At 47.7% G+C, this 16,398-nt stretch overlaps 2 protein-coding genes across 2 annotated transcripts in view; one reads left to right on the top strand and one right to left on the bottom strand.

The window, feature by feature from the left end:
* Positions 1-545: 545 nt before the first annotated feature.
* Positions 546-9,104, top strand: OAZ1 (ornithine decarboxylase antizyme 1). Its single transcript, XM_061600653.1, is given in 6 exon segments — positions 546-764; positions 6,437-6,488; positions 6,490-6,576; positions 6,854-7,026; positions 8,361-8,446; positions 8,613-9,104. Coding segments are annotated over 6 exon segments (651 nt in total). The 5' UTR covers positions 546-642; the 3' UTR covers positions 8,744-9,104.
* A 4,901-nt stretch (positions 9,105-14,005) lies between these two features.
* The window catches only part of MYO1F (myosin IF), a 59,639-nt gene continuing 57,246 nt past the window's right edge, over positions 14,006-16,398 (bottom strand). The window contains exon 28 of the mRNA XM_061601343.1: positions 14,006-15,149. Coding sequence (XP_061457327.1) covers positions 15,073-15,149 — 77 coding nt within the window. The 3' untranslated portion in view covers positions 14,006-15,072. The remainder of the gene's footprint in view (positions 15,150-16,398) is intronic.

Below are 16,398 nucleotides of genomic sequence, written 5' to 3'. Positions count from 1 at the left end.
GCAATTACCCCCTTCCCCCCCCCCGCATCTCCCTTTTTTCCAACATCGACGACTTCTTTCAAGAACGCCACTTTTCCAACCAACCGAATCGCTCAGCTCATTCGCGCTTTGGCCAATGAAAGAATTCCGCTTCTACTTGGATCCGCCTTCGCCCGTCTTTTTTTTTTTTTTTAAATCGATAAATCCTCCGGCGAACTGCCAAGCGTCTTAACACCGCCCACTCCCTTTTCTGCGCCTCAGCCAATCAGAAGAGACCTCCCCTCTTTCAAGGTGGAATGGGGGAGGGGAAGGAAAATATTGTTTACCTCAGAGAGAAAAACGGTAAAAAGAGGGAGGGGGCGAGGGAGAGAAGTGGGCGCGGCCTTGCCCAAATATGCTGTGCAGGGGGCGCGGCTCTTCACTCTTACGCTTCGAGATGGGCGAGGCCTTCGCCCCAATACGCGGAGAGGGCGTGAGGTGGGCGTGGCCAGCCCCCTTAGGCACCGCCCACCTGTCTATATAAGCTGCTGTCTGAGGTCTTTCCTCCGCCATTTTGTGCAGCCGAAGGGAGAAGAAGGAAGGGAGAAAAGCCGTAGCAAGGGGGAGACGAGGAGGGGGGGGGAAAGACCCGACCGGGGGTTCGGCGACCAGGGGGCGGCCCGGATGGTGAAATCCTCCCTGCAGCGGATCCTCAACAGTCACTGCTTCGCCCGCGAGAAGGAAGGAAATAAAAAGACCCACGCCGCCAACATGCCCGCCCTGCCCGGCAGCGCCGCTTTGAGGAGGTGAGGGGGGGGGAGGCAGGGGCCGGAGAAAGAGCTGGGGGGGGACAAGACGGGGGGGGGGGAAAGACGCCTCACGCTCCGCGGCCTAGTCGCGCTGGCCACGCCCTACAGGCCACGCCCGCGAGCAGGGGGTGGGGACTCGCGTTGGTCACGCCCCTTTCCCTTTTTTTAATCCTTTCCCCCTCCTCCAGCAGCACCCCACGTTCTCTCCCTTTAGCAACGTGTGATTTGTTTTTTAAGGCGTGGGGGGCTTCTTACGCGAGGTGTGGACTTTTAGAAATGATTTTTTTTGTGGGTGGGACACGAGAGATTAAAAAAAAACACAGAAAAGTAATCCCCCCATTTGGGGCCTGAGTTCAGGTTCGCCTTTCCCCCCCCTTAAAACGTCCCCTCCCCCCGTATGATGAGGCATAGCTCGTTTCTCATATAAGGGCGAATTCAGTGTCTTCTCCCCCAGAACTAAGCGAGTCTTTCTTTTAATTTAGGGGGGGAAATCAGGCTTGTAGCTTCCCCCACTTTCACTATAAAGGCTATTGGGGGCCGATAATCCTGTCTGTTCTTGATCTAAAAATGTAAGGTTGTGCACTTTTCGCTCCTCCCCCAAAAAAGCCATTAGACACTTCCCACTCTCTGTAAATTTAGCAGCAACATGCTTGTTTTCCCCTCCTCTTCCCTAGTCTAAAAAAACTATTATTGCACCACTCTGTTAATTTTTCTTTGTTGCTTATCCCACCTCTGAAAATAGCTATTTAGTGCCAACAGCTAGGAAAGAGGCCCTACTTGAAAAGGTTGTGCGTGGAGGGGGGTGGGAAGAATGGGAGCCTCACTCTTGTTCATTTGGGAGGGTCACATTTTCCCTTTCTCTCCTCGTACACCCATGGGGCAACCAGGAAAGAGGGAGAATTCATTTCTAGTCATTCCTGCCCTTTCAATTAAGCACCGAACACTCTGAAAAGGAGGGGCTACTCTTTTTAAAGTGTGTGTGGATGATGGTGAAAGAAAGCAAGGCACATCTCTGTTCTGTAATGAGAAATTCCCCTTCTCTCGTAATCTCCCCCCCCCCCCCCCAAGGTGGGCCCGCCACCTAGGGAAGAGCAAGGTCTTTCTAGATGGCTTGAAAAGACAGTCGAGGCAAAACCTTCTCTCTAACCATTGGGAGGGGTGGGGATGCACCTCCCCCCCCACTGCTTCAAAGTGCACCCTGAACATATCCACCACCCAGTAAAGGTATGACAGAAGAGGTTGTTGGGAGAAATCTGCCCACCCCCAGTCTAAATGGAAAACTCTCCTTTTTTTCATTAAAGAAAAGTCTTCATTTCCTCCCTTGGGATGCCCACCATCCCGGAAAGCAAGAAAACCTTGCTCAGTATAAGTTGCAGGGAAAGCAAGAGAAACAGCACATCTATTCATAAAGGGAAATTGGCGACAGATTCATCTCTTCCCTGCCAAAACCTTGTAGCACACGCACGCCCGGCCCCCAGGGAAGAGAGAAGCCCTGTTTGATATATTTAGGAGCAGAAAGAAGCCATTAATATTTTGGGGCAGCTTTTCATGACTTCCTTTGCACCTGCCCAATCCCTGGAATATATTTGAGAGAGGACAATTAAAAACCTTGTCAGTGACTGGGAATGCAGCGGGTACACCTTTGTTGGGGAACTGTGCCTTTGATTCAATATGTGGACCCATATGACTTTTTTTGTGGAATATTCTATGTGTGTGCAACGAAGACAAAATTTTCAAGTTATAAGAACCTGGGGAGCTGCCTTACACTGAGTCGGACCATTGGTCTGTCTAGCTTAGTATTGTCTACACTGACTGGCAGCAGCTCTCCAGGCAGAGCTATATGCTTTCTATGGCAGCATTCATTAGGGGTGTACGTGGAGGAAAACCCTTACTGCATTCACTCTCACCAGGAGTAGGGCTCTGATTTAATCTCTTTTTCCGCCCCCCCCTTCTTTCTCTCTCAGGATGTCTCATTGAGATGTAATTGTCCGGTTGGGACAATTTTTGCTTTTGTTCTCTGGGCTTGGCTTGGTCTGAACGTCCCTCTTCTAGTGCCATAGGAGATTATATGGGACCCACAGGCCTTGTTGACAGCACCTTTGCCTAGCAGGTGGGGACCTGCTTCCCTTTACCCAATCTCTTGTTTGCTAATGCACGCAGACTCGCACTTCATTGGTTCAGCATCGTCAAGCATTACTGTGTATGCAAAGGGCAGGTTCTTTGAAGGAGCACACGACTGAGAAACGGGTAGAAGCCTTAAGTGCAAGGTGAGGAGGAAGAGGCCTTGCTTGGCGCTGGCATCCCTTTGAGATTCTGTCCTTCCTTGCTTGCTTTGCCATTCAGAACCAGCGTTAAGCATAGCTCTGGCCACCCATTGCCTCAACTCCCTCTTCCCAATCCTCAGTGCTAAAGTTTCAGTTTGTCCCAGAAGAGCCTTTATTTGGCCTTTGGGTCGCACTGAGAAAGCAGGACCAAGCCGAGGATGGGGAGATTGGCTCTCTGATCAGCTGTAAACAAGGTACAGTCCTTTTGCATGTAATACTTTCCATTATGGCCTGTTTACTTCATAATGGCGACAGACAGGCCGTATTCCTTTCCACCTGCAAGGGATCTGGTCTGAACTGTAGTGCATGAGGCGTAGGAATGAATGCCATGCCAAAGATTGGTTTCTTCATTGGGAGGTCATGTTCTTCCTGAGACCACCTGCCTAAAGCCATATGGACAGAACTGTTCAGACCAGCCTTCCCCAGCATGATGCCTTTCAGACATTTTGGGACTCCCATCATTCCTGATTGTTTGCCAGGCTGGCTGGGAGTGATGGGTGTTGGGAGTCCAACGTCCTCTGGAGGGCACCAGATTTGGGGAATGCTTAACAAACCAGTGGAATGGGAAGTGTCCTCCTCCCAATAATGTTGCATGTATCATCTCAAGCTCTTTGCTTTTGGGTATTGGAGCGAATAGCCTGGGTTAGCTCATTCCCCAGGGGTGTGCTTTGTCCCCTGATGAACTCCAGATCCACTTTGGAATCTGGATCGATGAGGTTTGGATAGAGGAGGGATAGAAGCAGTCTTGGGGACTAAAGTTTTCTTTACCTGTAAGTTTTGCCTGATAAAATCATGCAAGCGTCACTTGGAACAGCGCTGGCTGGCTGGCACGCTGCCATTGGGATAATCAGACTCTGTGTGTGCAAATCGATGACGCACTGCATGCCCTGTAAAAAGAAACAGAGCAGAGCTGCTAAAATTGTCTCAAAGCACAGTAAGGCTTTTGAGCTACTGGAAAATGTTCCTGCAGGGGTTCTAGGTTGTTGACTGGATTGAATCAAGTCGAGCGGCCTCCCTTTTGCTTAGAGTCCTCTTGGTTTACCAATGGGTGTTAAATTTGCTGCCCTGGGCTCCTTCTGGGAGTGAGCTTGTTGTCATATGCCTTCAAGTCGATTATGACTTATGGCGACCTTATGAATCTATTTTTATATATATATTCATAGGGTTTTCATGGTTAGAGGTATTTAGAGGTGGTTTACCATTGCCTTCCTCTAAGCCTACGGCAACTGGTATTCCCAGGCAGTCTCCAACCAGGCCTGACCCTGCTTAGCTTCCGAGATCAGACAAGATTGGGTGTGTGGGAGGAAGGGCAGGATATAAATGTAATAAATAAGTTTACAAAGCCAGAGTACACACTTGGGATCTGTGGACAATTGGGGTATAAATAATCTGTTTCAAGTGGGAGCACCCATGATATCCATTCATGGTCAGATCAAGGCCCACCGAATCAAGCCTGCTTGCAACAGCCAACAAGTGCTGGGTGATAAGCAGCAAATCGGTGATTACAGTCCTGGCTGTATCGAATATAAACCTCATCTTTAGATAAGCAACTTGGGCAGGTTCCTTTGCAGACAGCAAGATGAGAGGGATGTTGAAGCCTGTGCAGAATGGCGGCTCAATGAGAGGGCTTCGTCTAGCTTGGAAAACTTGGGTTGTTTCAGTAGGTGCCTTTAAAAACCACTCCGCAGTTTTCTGGCTGAACGTACTTGTCCCTCCACCCACCCAAATTAACACAGTCCACACGGTGCGTGGTAAGCCCCAAGGTGGGTGGTAACCAGAGGAGGGGCAAATGGCATCAAGCCTGCAGTTAATCTTGAAAATACATATATGGAAAAGGACCTCTTATAATAATAGTATTATTATTACCACCTCTTCTTCACCACAAGCTCCCAGGGCAGGTCAGTATGATATAAAATACAGGCGATAGGTCGATTCGGCCTGCTTAAACACCTTAAATGTAAATGTACTACCTTCAAGTCGATTCCGACTTATGGCGACCCTATGAAGAGGGTTTTCATGAGGCTGAGAGGCAGTGACTGGTCCAAGGTCACCCAGTGAGCTTCATGGCTGTGTGGGGATTCGAACCCTGGTTGTTGTTACACCAGAGCCTTGGAAGCCAACAGTAGCTTATCTGGGTGTAGGTGGCAGGAACAATGCTTGTCACTTCAATCAGTCTTTGAGCTTAGTGTCTATGGCAGATAGGAGAGAAAATAAATCAGATTGTTAAACATGATGACCTTGGCTCACTGTTGCGTAGTGTTCAAGGTTTAGGGGATGGTTTTGGGGGGGCTTTTCAAAATGGTGGATGGCGGCAGGTGTTCATACCATTTTGCCTGCGGATGCCATTTAGCAAATGGCTGCTGGCAGGATGGTTGTGAGAATTTCCCCAAGGGGATCCTTGATCTACTGCATCTGCTGAGGTGACACAACTAGAGGGTGAAGGATGATGCAGAAGGAGGGGCTCACTGGGATGGCAATCGTTGTCATCTGCTGTTGGTGTTAAAGGGAGAAAGATCCATTCAGTCTGCCTGGCTTGCTGTTGACATAACTACATTTGAATGCTGCACAAGTTACTTATTTGAGCAGGATGGAACATTGTAATCACAGCTTAGATATTCACAAATAGCTGTTGGTATTTTTTAGCTCTGACTCTTTTAATGTAAAAGTCCTGTTCTTAGCATCTGAATGAACACACTTTAAAATATTAGATAATTCTGTAAACCGGCTTGCTGCTTAGCATTGCATTTCTTTTCAACGCCTGGTAGAAAGAAGCACAATATCTTTGGGAATAGGGAAGTCTTACGTATTTATTGCAACCAGCAGGGGATATGGAAGGGCTTCCGGTTCTAGAGAATGTAGGGAGCTCTAGATGCTAGAAAGGAATGAGAATGTTGGTGGGCTGATGGGACGTTAGAATGCCAGTTAAGCAACCCAAATGGAAGCCTGTTTTTCTCCTGTGGCAGTTACTGCATGCTCTTCTTTCCCCCCTTTGTGGCTTGTTAACTTTGAATTTGGAGCTCCCGTTAACCCAGAAAACTGAAGTAACTCCGCAGAGTAGTAGAAACAAAAGGTTTGAGTGAATCGGTGGGCTGAATCAGGATTGTTTCACGTAACGTTGTCATTGAACAGATGTGAGTGTGACCATTATTATGTGACACCTGGAGTTGGAAGCGATTGGAGGGGGCTTGTTCAAACTTTAATCTGACAGTTACTAGTCCATAAGAAATTTTGCTTGTTGCCTGTTTAATGAACTGATGGCACAGAGTTTTAATTGGTGAGAATCGCATTGCCAGCCTCCCTGGGTGTGCGCAGTTCTGCCTAAACACTTTCTTTTTTTGGTTCCAGGGTGGCCTTCAGTTGCTGTAGTAACCTGGGTCCGGGGCCTCGGTGGTGCTCCTGATGCCCCTCACCCACCCCTGAAGATCCCAGGTGGGCGAGGGAATTGTCAGAGGGATCACAATCTTTCAGCTAACTTATTTTATTCTGTAAGTATCTACGTGTGGACTGCAAGTGTGGTTAACACAAGAAGATACCATTGAGTGCCTAAGACGCCTGGGGGTGCGGGTGAGGCAGCTTCCAGGCTAGGTCTCATCTGAATTGTATGTTCTACCCAAACCACTGAAATTGGGGTCCATGTGCCAGCTTTGGGAGACTAATGAGATGAAATAGCTGGGATGGAAGCAAAGCCCTTGGATCAGTCTGCAGCTAACATTGGATGCTTTGGAAGTGGATGGCAAAAATCTCTCTGCTTTGCTTTCTTAGGATAATCGGCTGAATGTAACAGAGGAAATAACATCCAGTAACAGGACGAGAATCCTGAACGTCCAGTCCAGGCTGACGGATGCCAAACACATCAGTTGGAGAACTGTGTTGAACAGCAACAACTTGTACATTGAAATTCCCAACGGCCCTCTGCCTGAAGGGAGCAAGGACAGGTAAAGGGCGCAGAGGAGTTTGGATCTGCCTCTGTTGCTGTTATGGCTGAAGCTTGGGTGGGTTTTTTTGGCAAATATATAGCTCCTGTTGAGTCATCCTTGAATCTCCTGTTCTTTTGAATTGATTGCTTGTCCCAAAACATGCCGTCTAGTGCTCAGTGTGTAATACCTTTAGCCTTCTTCCCCCCAAAATTAGGGGCCTTGAGGGGGAATGGGATCTAGTCCAAGGGTGGCTGACCTGTGGTCCTCCTGGTGTTGCTGCTTGCTGGAGCTGATGAAGAGCCCTGCGGCGTCTGGAGGCTGACAGGTTGGGCACCCTTTTAGTCCCTATCAACTCGGAGCCAAAACATGAAGGCTTCTTTACACTGCGCCGTTGTTAATTTGTGGGATTTGCTGGCACAAGATGGTTGCGAGCGTGGATGGCAGGCAGGTTCATGGTAGAGGAGGAGAGGCCTATTTGCTTACTATTAGCTGTGATAGCTAAGGAGAACCTCCATGTTCAGAGGCGGTGTGCAGCTGAATGTCAGTTGTTGAGGAACAACAGTAGGGGAGAGTTAATTGCTTTTAGGTCCCACTTGTCAGCCCCACAGGTGGGCAGTGGTAAACCACCTCTGAATATGGCTTACCATGAAAACCCTATTCATAGGGTTGCTGACTTGAAGGCAGTCCATTTCCATTTTTCCATTTTGTAGGCTTCTTGGAGACATCTGGGGAAGTGCTTAGCGCTGGTGACATAACGGGGATGGATTGAAATTGTTCAAATGCCAGTTTTGGAGAATGGAGGGATTTTTCCAGTCTTGAAAAAGGCACTGCTTATTAAGTCAGGGTTTTGGTTTTGTACACCTGAGAGGACTTGTGCTACTATACTTTTGCTTTCCCTTTAAGTACAAGTTTCTTCCTTTGAAGGGAGAGGCCTATGTTTAGTGGGAAAGCAAGAATGAAGCCACTTTGAGTTGTGAGCTGCTATAACAACAATGATAAAGGAGCAGTTCTAGCAGTGTGCATGTTCATTCTCAAAGCCAGTTCTCGCCAGTGGCATGGAGTGGGAGGGCCTGGCGATGGGAGGTCGAGGACACGTTGAATCTGCTCTGCCATCAGTTCAGCCCAGAAGATGATTAAGCTGTAAATGGCAGTGGAGCCTTAAGGGGCCCATCCTCTGCTTTGCTGCCTGTAGGCCAGATTGCTTCACAGGCAGTGATGCCTGAATTTGCGTCCCTTCTCCCCCTCCACATCACACTTGCTCTGCCCAAATCCAAACCACAGCTGTTTAAAATACTTTTGGATGGCGAGGGAGGGAAGATTTTCAGTCGCTCCCTGTTTCCTCCTCCCCCCAGTTTTGCGGTTCTTCTTGAGTTTGCTGAAGAACAGCTTCAAGTAGACCATGTCTTCATTTGCTTCCACAAGAACAGAGATGACAGAGGTAAGGGGGGGAGCTGTGGGGCCTGCTGGGTTGAGGAACATGTGGATTCCTCGGGGTGGGTGCAGGGCGTGGTGGGGGAGCCGTGAGCTTAATTCTATCTTAGCACTGGGATCCACGTCTCAAGGGGCTTGTACTGACTCTTTTCTCCCCCCCCTCCCCCTGGCAGCTTCGCTGCTCCGGACTTTCAGCTTCTTGGGCTTTGAGATTGTGAGACCCGGGCATGCCCTCGTTCCCAAGAGACCCGACGCTTGCTTCATGGCCTACACGTTCGAACGAGACTCTTCCGAAGAAGACTAGATTGCAGTGTTTGCCTTGTTAGAGCTTTTCTTGTTTCTTTGTTGAAGATGAATCTGTAGAAATTTTCGCAACATCTTTATTACGCATAGTGCGCGCGCAACGAAAAAGGAAAAAATGACTTGTTCCATTGTACGAATTATTTGTGATAGGCTGCTCTGGTGGTGGGAGAAGGATGTTGAAAATTTCCAACTTTTGTCATCATTTTTTTTCTCCTGGATTTGTCCGCATGTTGTGATTGTGCAAAAAAATAATAATAATAAATGCTCACTCCAAATTAGCAGTATATTTCTTGGAAGTTTAATATTGTGTGTTTGTGATACTGAAGTATTTGCTTTAATTCTAAATAAAAGTTTATATTTTACTTTATTGCCAGTTCTAATGTTTAATAACAGTTGTTATGCTCAAACAGGAAGAGATTTAGCTTGAGCTCTAGAGCAAGAGTGAGGAATGTTGTCCAGATGCTGGACTCCCCACTCCCATCATCCCTAGGTCAAGGATGATTACGGGAATTGTAGTCCAGCAACTTCTGGAATGCCTTCCTGTTTTGCAGGGCTGAGGAACCTCCATCACCGGGTTATAATGCTCCCCCAAGGGATCCACTTTAACCCCTGTACATCAGCTAAGTGGGGATAAAGCGATGTGCAAAAGTGCCCTTTGAAGTAGCATGTGCATGCGAGAGGTACTCTGAAGAGGCTTTTCCAAAGGCTTCAAGACAGCTCTGCACCCGTTTGCTCCAGCAGCTGTCTTCAAGCCTCTTGTCAGTCTCCCCCTTTAAGTCCCCGAACTTGGAAACCTTTAAAAGGGAAATGTGGAGAGACTTGGAAGAGGCTTTTGCCAGTCTCCCCCATCCCCCTTGAACCCTGATCTCAGAGGCTTAAAAAGGGAAGCAGAAGGGATTTTGATAGGTAGGTAGCCTTACCCATGTGTAAACCACGTGACATCGCCATAATGTGTGATTGACAGGTGGGTGCCATCACAAGGTAAGGATCTGTCCTGTGGAGCCAAAAAGGTTCCTCACCCCTTTTGCATAGGTAGTTCACAGAAGAATCGGGATTCTTGCAAACGGCACAGTTGCATATTCCACTGTGACTATTGCCCTTAATCTCTCCTGGCATTGTTGACTTCCTTCTCGAAAACATTGGATTGCGGCCACACCAGACGTGGCTGTTTGGACTTCATGAAAGAGTGTTTCCAAAGGGGTGCTCTCCTGTGTTCTCAGTATCGCAGCTCCAAGACAGCTGGGCGTCTTAGCAGTGCTGTATGGGCCAGTGTGGCGTAGTGGCTAAGGTGTTGGACTACAACCTGGGAGGCCAGGGTTCGAATCCCCACACAGCCATGAAGCTCACTGGGTGACCTTGGGCCAGTTGGGTCAACTGCAAATCGGAAATAAGTGCTTGTCTTTAACCTGGGATAGTTGGGGGCAAAACCTTGAGTCGGGCCCAAAAATGGGGAGAATGGGTGGGGAGCCTTTTTCAGCCTGAGGGCCGTATCTCCTTGTGGGCAACCTGCCTGGGGCCACAAATGTTACACCTTTGTACAGCCAGGGTTGTTTATGCATGTGCAATCATACCCCTCCGCCTCTATCCAGGCGAGCAAGAGGCCTTCCAGTCAGGCGCAAACACTTTGAGGCTATGAAGTAGGCTCTTGAGGGAAGTGGCCTTAGGAAAGTGACATGGGCCAGATAGAGATGCCTGGAGGGCTGCATTCGGGCCCCGTGCCTGAAGTGGAACCCTTGAGCTAGGAGGAAGAAGGCAACGCTTGGGATACATTTTGTCCATGCAAAACCTAAGAAGATGCTTGGATTGCCACCTCAAATTCTTCCTGCTGCTTCTGCAAGGCCTTTGACAGGATTCTCACTCCCAACCAAAAGTGGGAATCTTGTTCTCCGCAAAATGAGGTAGAATCCTGAGGGGGGCTGAATGATCCACATGCTTGTTAAGTGCCTTCAAGTCAATTATGACTTACGGTGACCCTATGAATCAGTGATCTCCAAGAGCATCTGTCATGAACCACCCTGTTCAGATCTTGTCTGTGCCATCCTTTATGGAATCAATCCCATCTCATTTGGCCTGCCTCTTTTTTGGAGACCGCCTGGGGACCATATGTAAGCTGCCTTGGGTTTCAATCATGAAAAGAAAGGGGGGGTATAAATGTAATAAATAAATAATACTCCTTTCTGTTTTTTCTGCCATTATTGTCTTTTCTAGGGAATTATGTCTTCTTATGTGTCCAAAGTACGATAACCTCAGTTTCATCATTTTAGCTACTAGTGATAGTTCTGGTTTAATCCAATTATTTGTCTTTTTCGCAGTCCATGGTATCCGCAAAGCTCTCCTCCAACACCACATTTCAAATGGGTTGATTTTTCTCTTACCCGCTTTTTTCACTGTCCAACTTTCACATCCATACATAGAGATCAGGAATACCATGGTCTGAATGATCCTGACTTTGGTGTTCAGTGATACATCTTTGCATTTGAGGACCTTTTCTAGTTCTCTCACAGCTGCCCTCCCCAGTCCTAGCCTTCTGATTTCCTGACTATTGTCTCCATTTTGGTTAATGACTGTGCCGAGATATTGATAATCCTTGACAAGTTCAATGTCCTCATTGTCAACTTTAAAGTTACATAAATCTGTTGTCATCACTAGTCTTTTTGATGTTCAGCTGTAGTCCTGCTTTTTTGCTTTAACTTTCATCAGCATTCGTTTCAAATCATTACTGGTTTCTGATAAGAGTATGGTATCGTCTGCATATCTTAAATTATTGATGTTTCTCCCTCCAATTTTCACGCCTCCATCTTGATCCAATCCCGCTTTCCGTATGGTATGTTCCGCTTACAGATTAAACAGGTAGGGTGATGAAACCCTCTGTCTCACGTCCTTTTCTATTGGGAACCAATCGGTTTCTCCATATTTTGTCTTTACGGTAGCCTCTTGTCCAGAGTATAATTTGTGCATCAGGACAATCAGATGCTATGGCACCCCCATTTCTTTTAAAGCATTCCATAGTTTTCCATGATCTACATACTCAAGGGTTTTGCTGTAATATATAAAGCACAGGGTGATTTTCTTCTGAAATTCCTTGGTCCGTTCCATTATCCAACATATGTTTGTGATATGATCTCTGGTGCCTCTTCCCTTTCTAAATCCAGCTTGGACATCTGGCATTTCTCGCTCCATATATGGTAAGAGCCTTTGTTGTAGAATCTTGAGCATTACTTGTATGGGATATTAAGGTAATAGTTCGATAATTACTGCATTCCCTGGGATCCCCTTTCTTGGGAATAGGGATGTACATTGAATGCTTCCAGTCTGGGGGGCATTGTTTAGTTTTCCATATTTGTTGACAAAATTTTGTCAAAATTTGGACAGATTCAGTCTCAGTAGCTTGTAGCAACTCTGTTGGTATGCCGTGTGCTATTCTACAAATAAGTGGGGGGGGGAAGCTCAGTTGTGAATGGCTTTGAGTCTTCTTGGTGGTTCTATATTTCTGCTTTGCAGAGTTTTGGGAGTGTGGAGAAAGTTATTTTAAAAAATGTAAAATGTCCCAAAATAATAAAGCCCATGCTCTCATTTTTAGTGCAACGAGTTGCCTTTTCATCAGTACCTTCTTTGGCATCTCAGGAAGCTGCCTTATACCGTCAGTGAGACCGTTACCCCATCTTCCTCAGTATTGTCTACATTGGCTGGCAGCAGCTTTCCAGGATTTCAGATGGGGTTTTCTCCCAGCCCCACCTCACCTCAAAAAGGATATTTGTAGAGTTGGAAAGGTTCAGAAAAGGGCAAATCTGAATGACCGTGGGGATAGAGCGGCTCCCCTCTGAGGAAAGGTTGCAGCATTTGGGGCTTTTTTTCGATTCGAGAAAAGGCGAGTCAGCGGCGACTTGATGGACGTGTATGAAACGATGCATGGCGTGGAGAAGGTGGAGAAAGGTTTTTCTCCCTCATCATGCTAGAACTGGACATCCGATGAAGTTGAATGCTGGAAGATTCAGGACAGACGCATGGTTAAACTACAGAATTGGCTCCCAAAAGAGGCAGATGGCCACCAACTTGGATTCCAAGAGGATTCGACAAATTCATGGAGGAGGTGAAGGCTATCAGTGGCTGCTAGCCACGATGGCTGTGCTCTGCCACCATATTCAGAGGCAGGATGCTTCTGAAAACCAGTTGCCGGAAGCCTCAGGAGGGGAGAGTGTCCTTGCACTCAGGTCCTACTTGCGGGCTTCCCCCAGGCACCTGGTTGGCCACTGTGAGAACAGGATACTGGCCTCATCCAGTGAGCTCTTCTGATGTTCTTAGCGGTTCTCTTCAAGCCGCTTTGGGCCATTTGATCAGGTCTGGGGTACTTTGGTCTCTGAATTGCTGTCCTGTGCTCCTGCGCTCACAATGCCTAGGTCTAGGCCTACCCCATATAAATTGCCTTCATTTTGTATGTCTTTATCACAGCGGGGAGATTGGTTCCTCAGCTCCTGTTGCCTTTCCCCCCTCTATCAGTTTAAAAGCTGCTCGGCCACCTTTTGGATTTTCTGCACCAATAGTCTGGCTCAACCCTGGTTCAATGGAGCCCATCCCTTTTGTACAGGCCTGGCTTGTCCCAAAATGTTCTCCAGGGCCTAACAAATCCAAACCTCTCCTCCCTGCACCATCGTCTCATCCACGCACCGAGACTACAAAGCTGCGGCCTGTCTGGTTGGCCTTGTGTGTGGAACTGGTAGCATTTCAGAGAAAGCTACCTTGGAGGTCCTGGCTTTCAGCATCCTACCTAGCAGCCTAAATTTTGCTTCCAGGACCTCACGGCTGCATTTCCCCATGTCGTTGGTGCCAGTGTGCACCTCAGGCAGGCATTTAACCCTGCAGTCTGTACGTCCATCTCACGCTCCATTATCTGTGTTCCTAATGTTCAAATCGCACACTACTGGGGTCCCAATATGCCCTGAAGATATCTGGGCTGGATATCTGCTGATCTCCCAAGGAATGGGTCCCTTCTAAGGGATAATTTCTTTCTCAGAGTGATACTCTCTTTCCCCAAAACCCTCATTCTCCGTGAAAGCAGGAGAATGATCATCCTGGATAAGCGAGAATTTCAATTTCAGTTTGCATTTACTTATTTATTAGATTTATATCCCATCCTTCCTCCTAGTAGGAGCCCAAGTTGAATGTATCAGATTTCGCGTTGAATTGGTCAAATCCGCACTTTCCAAAACAGTACGTTTACAAAAATGCATTATATGACGAGAAATGGCTTGCAAAAATGCGTTGTTTATTATTAGGAGAAATTTGCACGAAAATCCCAGAGAATTTTAACGAGGATTTAAAAAAAAATAGCAAATTACTGCAGAAATGTGGAGAACTGAATTTAATATTGGGAAAATGCAAACCAGAGAGAAACGAAATGGACAGCACTTCCTGTCCCTAGACACAGCTGAAATGTCCCTGAAGGCCTCATCTACAATCCGCTCAACTTCTCTAGGTCCGCCACCTTTGCCTCAAGGGAATGAACTCGCTCCCATAGCACCAGGAGCTCACTGGCAGACAGTGTACATGTGACAGAGAGTGCAAAACACACTCGTAGAAGCTAGCGATCTGAGAGTTTCAGCTGTTCATAGCAATAGGAAGGGCTGTTTTTTTTGCTGTCTCACCCCCCCGCCCAGCCTTGGCATAACCGGTTCCTCCTCGCGCGATTCCTTTTACGTGACCGCGGCACTTAGCTGCACCAGCCCGCAGGCCGTGAGCTTTAACAAATTGCAACAAGGCTTTCCTTTCTGCGAACGAGAGGAGGGTGCTTGTGTCCAAAAGCAACCTTACGAAACATGCATTTTGAAACGGCTTATTTTCATTCCTTGCTGGGCCTCCCCAGCCCACAAAAAGCATTGTGGCGTTGTGCAGAAAACATCAAGGCAGTGCAATATCTCTGGTGTGCACGGATAACTCCATCCTCCTCCCTGTTTAAAATATTTCAACTGGCCATCCCCCTTTATCATAGAATAGTAGAGTTGGAAGGCACCTGTAAGGCCATCAAGTCCAACCCCCTAGATAGCACCAAGACAGCTAAAATATTAACACAATACCTGCTGGGGGTGGGGGTGGTGCAAAAGTTACATTCATTCCCCCCCCTCCCCCTCTCTGTGAGCTCTCGCTAAGCGAGGCTTTTAGCCAAAGTGTTTGCGGGATTTAGAAAAAGGTGGCAGAGAGTCTTAATGTGACGTATAGCGCAGGAGGGGTCCCATGCGCTCAGTGCAAGCTGGCTCTGTTTCAAGGGCCAGTTTTGTAACGCTCCCACTGGTTGTGTCTTGCTCATGCTTGGGCCACTGCAGGACAGGGCATCGCTTAGATCTTCTGCACATAATTCCCAGGGAAAAGGCCTTCTTGACCGTGGAGACGCCCTTTCCACCATCCGGAGGCATCTATTAAAAAAAACACCCCTCTGTCAACACACTCACCCAAAGAATTCTGTTGTTTTAGATCAGGGGTAGGAAATCTCAGGCCCGAGGGCCAAATGCGTCCCTCCAGGCCCTCAGGACTCTCGGCAGGTCACTGGCCCTGCTTCTCTCGATCTTGCCTGGCTGGGCTTTGCCCTTGAATTCTGATCGTGCCTCTTGGCTTGCCTGGATGGAGGCCAGAGAGGAGTGTGTGGGTTTGTGTAGAAACTAGCCTACTGTACAGAGGTGAAATTTGCAGAAACTTGCTCTGCCCAGTTTCGCCTCTGCCATGTGGCCCCCAGAAGGGAACGTGGCCCGTGAGCTGAAAAAGCTTCTCCATCTTTACTATAAACTCACTGAAGTGTAGTGGTTAGAGAAAGAGTGGGAAATCTCTGGCTCTTTAGATACCCAACTCCCAGTAGCCCCAACAGGCAGCATGGCCAATGGTCACGGATGATGGGAGTTGTAGTCCAGTAATCCTAAAATCATAGAATTGTCAAGTTGGAAGAGGCCTATAAGGCCATCTAGTCCAACCCCCTGCTCAATGCAGGAATCCAAATTAAAGCATCCCCGACAGGTGGCTGTCCAGCTGCCTCTTGAAGGCCTCCAGTGCTGAAAAGCCCACCACCTCCCAAGGTCATTGGTTCCATTGTTGCACCACTCTTAACAGGAAGTTTTTCCTGATGTTCATCAGGCTTCCTGTCACTTGAGCCCATTCTTCTGTGTCCTGCACTCTGGGATGATCGAGAAGAGATCCTGGCCCTCCTCAGTGTAACAACCTTTCTAGTGCTTGAAGAGTGCTATCATACCTCCCCTCGGTCTTCTCAAGGCTAAACATGCCTGGTCCTTTCAGTCTGTCCTCACAGGGCTTTGTTTCCAGTCCCCTGATCATCCTCGTTGCCTTCCTCTGAACCTGTTCCAGTTTGTCTGCATCCTTCTTAAAGTGCAGTATGCAGTACTCAAGGTGAGGCTTAACCAGTACCAAATAGAGGGGAACTAGTACTTCACGCTATTTGGAAACTACTGTTAATGCAGCCTAAAATAGCATTTGCCATTTTTGCAGCCACATCTCACTGTTGGCTCACATCCAGCTTTTGATCAACAACAGTCCCAAGATGCTTCTCGCGTGTAGTATTGCCAAGCCAAGTATTCCCCATCTTATAACTGTGCACAGGAGGGACACAGGTTCTCCAGCCCTAGGTTAATTGCTTTAGAAACAGGGAAACCCAGGTTC

The sequence above is a fragment of the Rhineura floridana genome, chromosome 18 (assembly GCF_030035675.1).
Source record: "Rhineura floridana isolate rRhiFlo1 chromosome 18, rRhiFlo1.hap2, whole genome shotgun sequence".
NCBI classification, from domain to species: domain Eukaryota; kingdom Metazoa; phylum Chordata; class Lepidosauria; order Squamata; family Rhineuridae; genus Rhineura; species Rhineura floridana.
The sequence above is the reverse complement of the archived record's forward strand: the minus strand, read 5'-3'. Positions and strand labels throughout refer to the sequence as shown.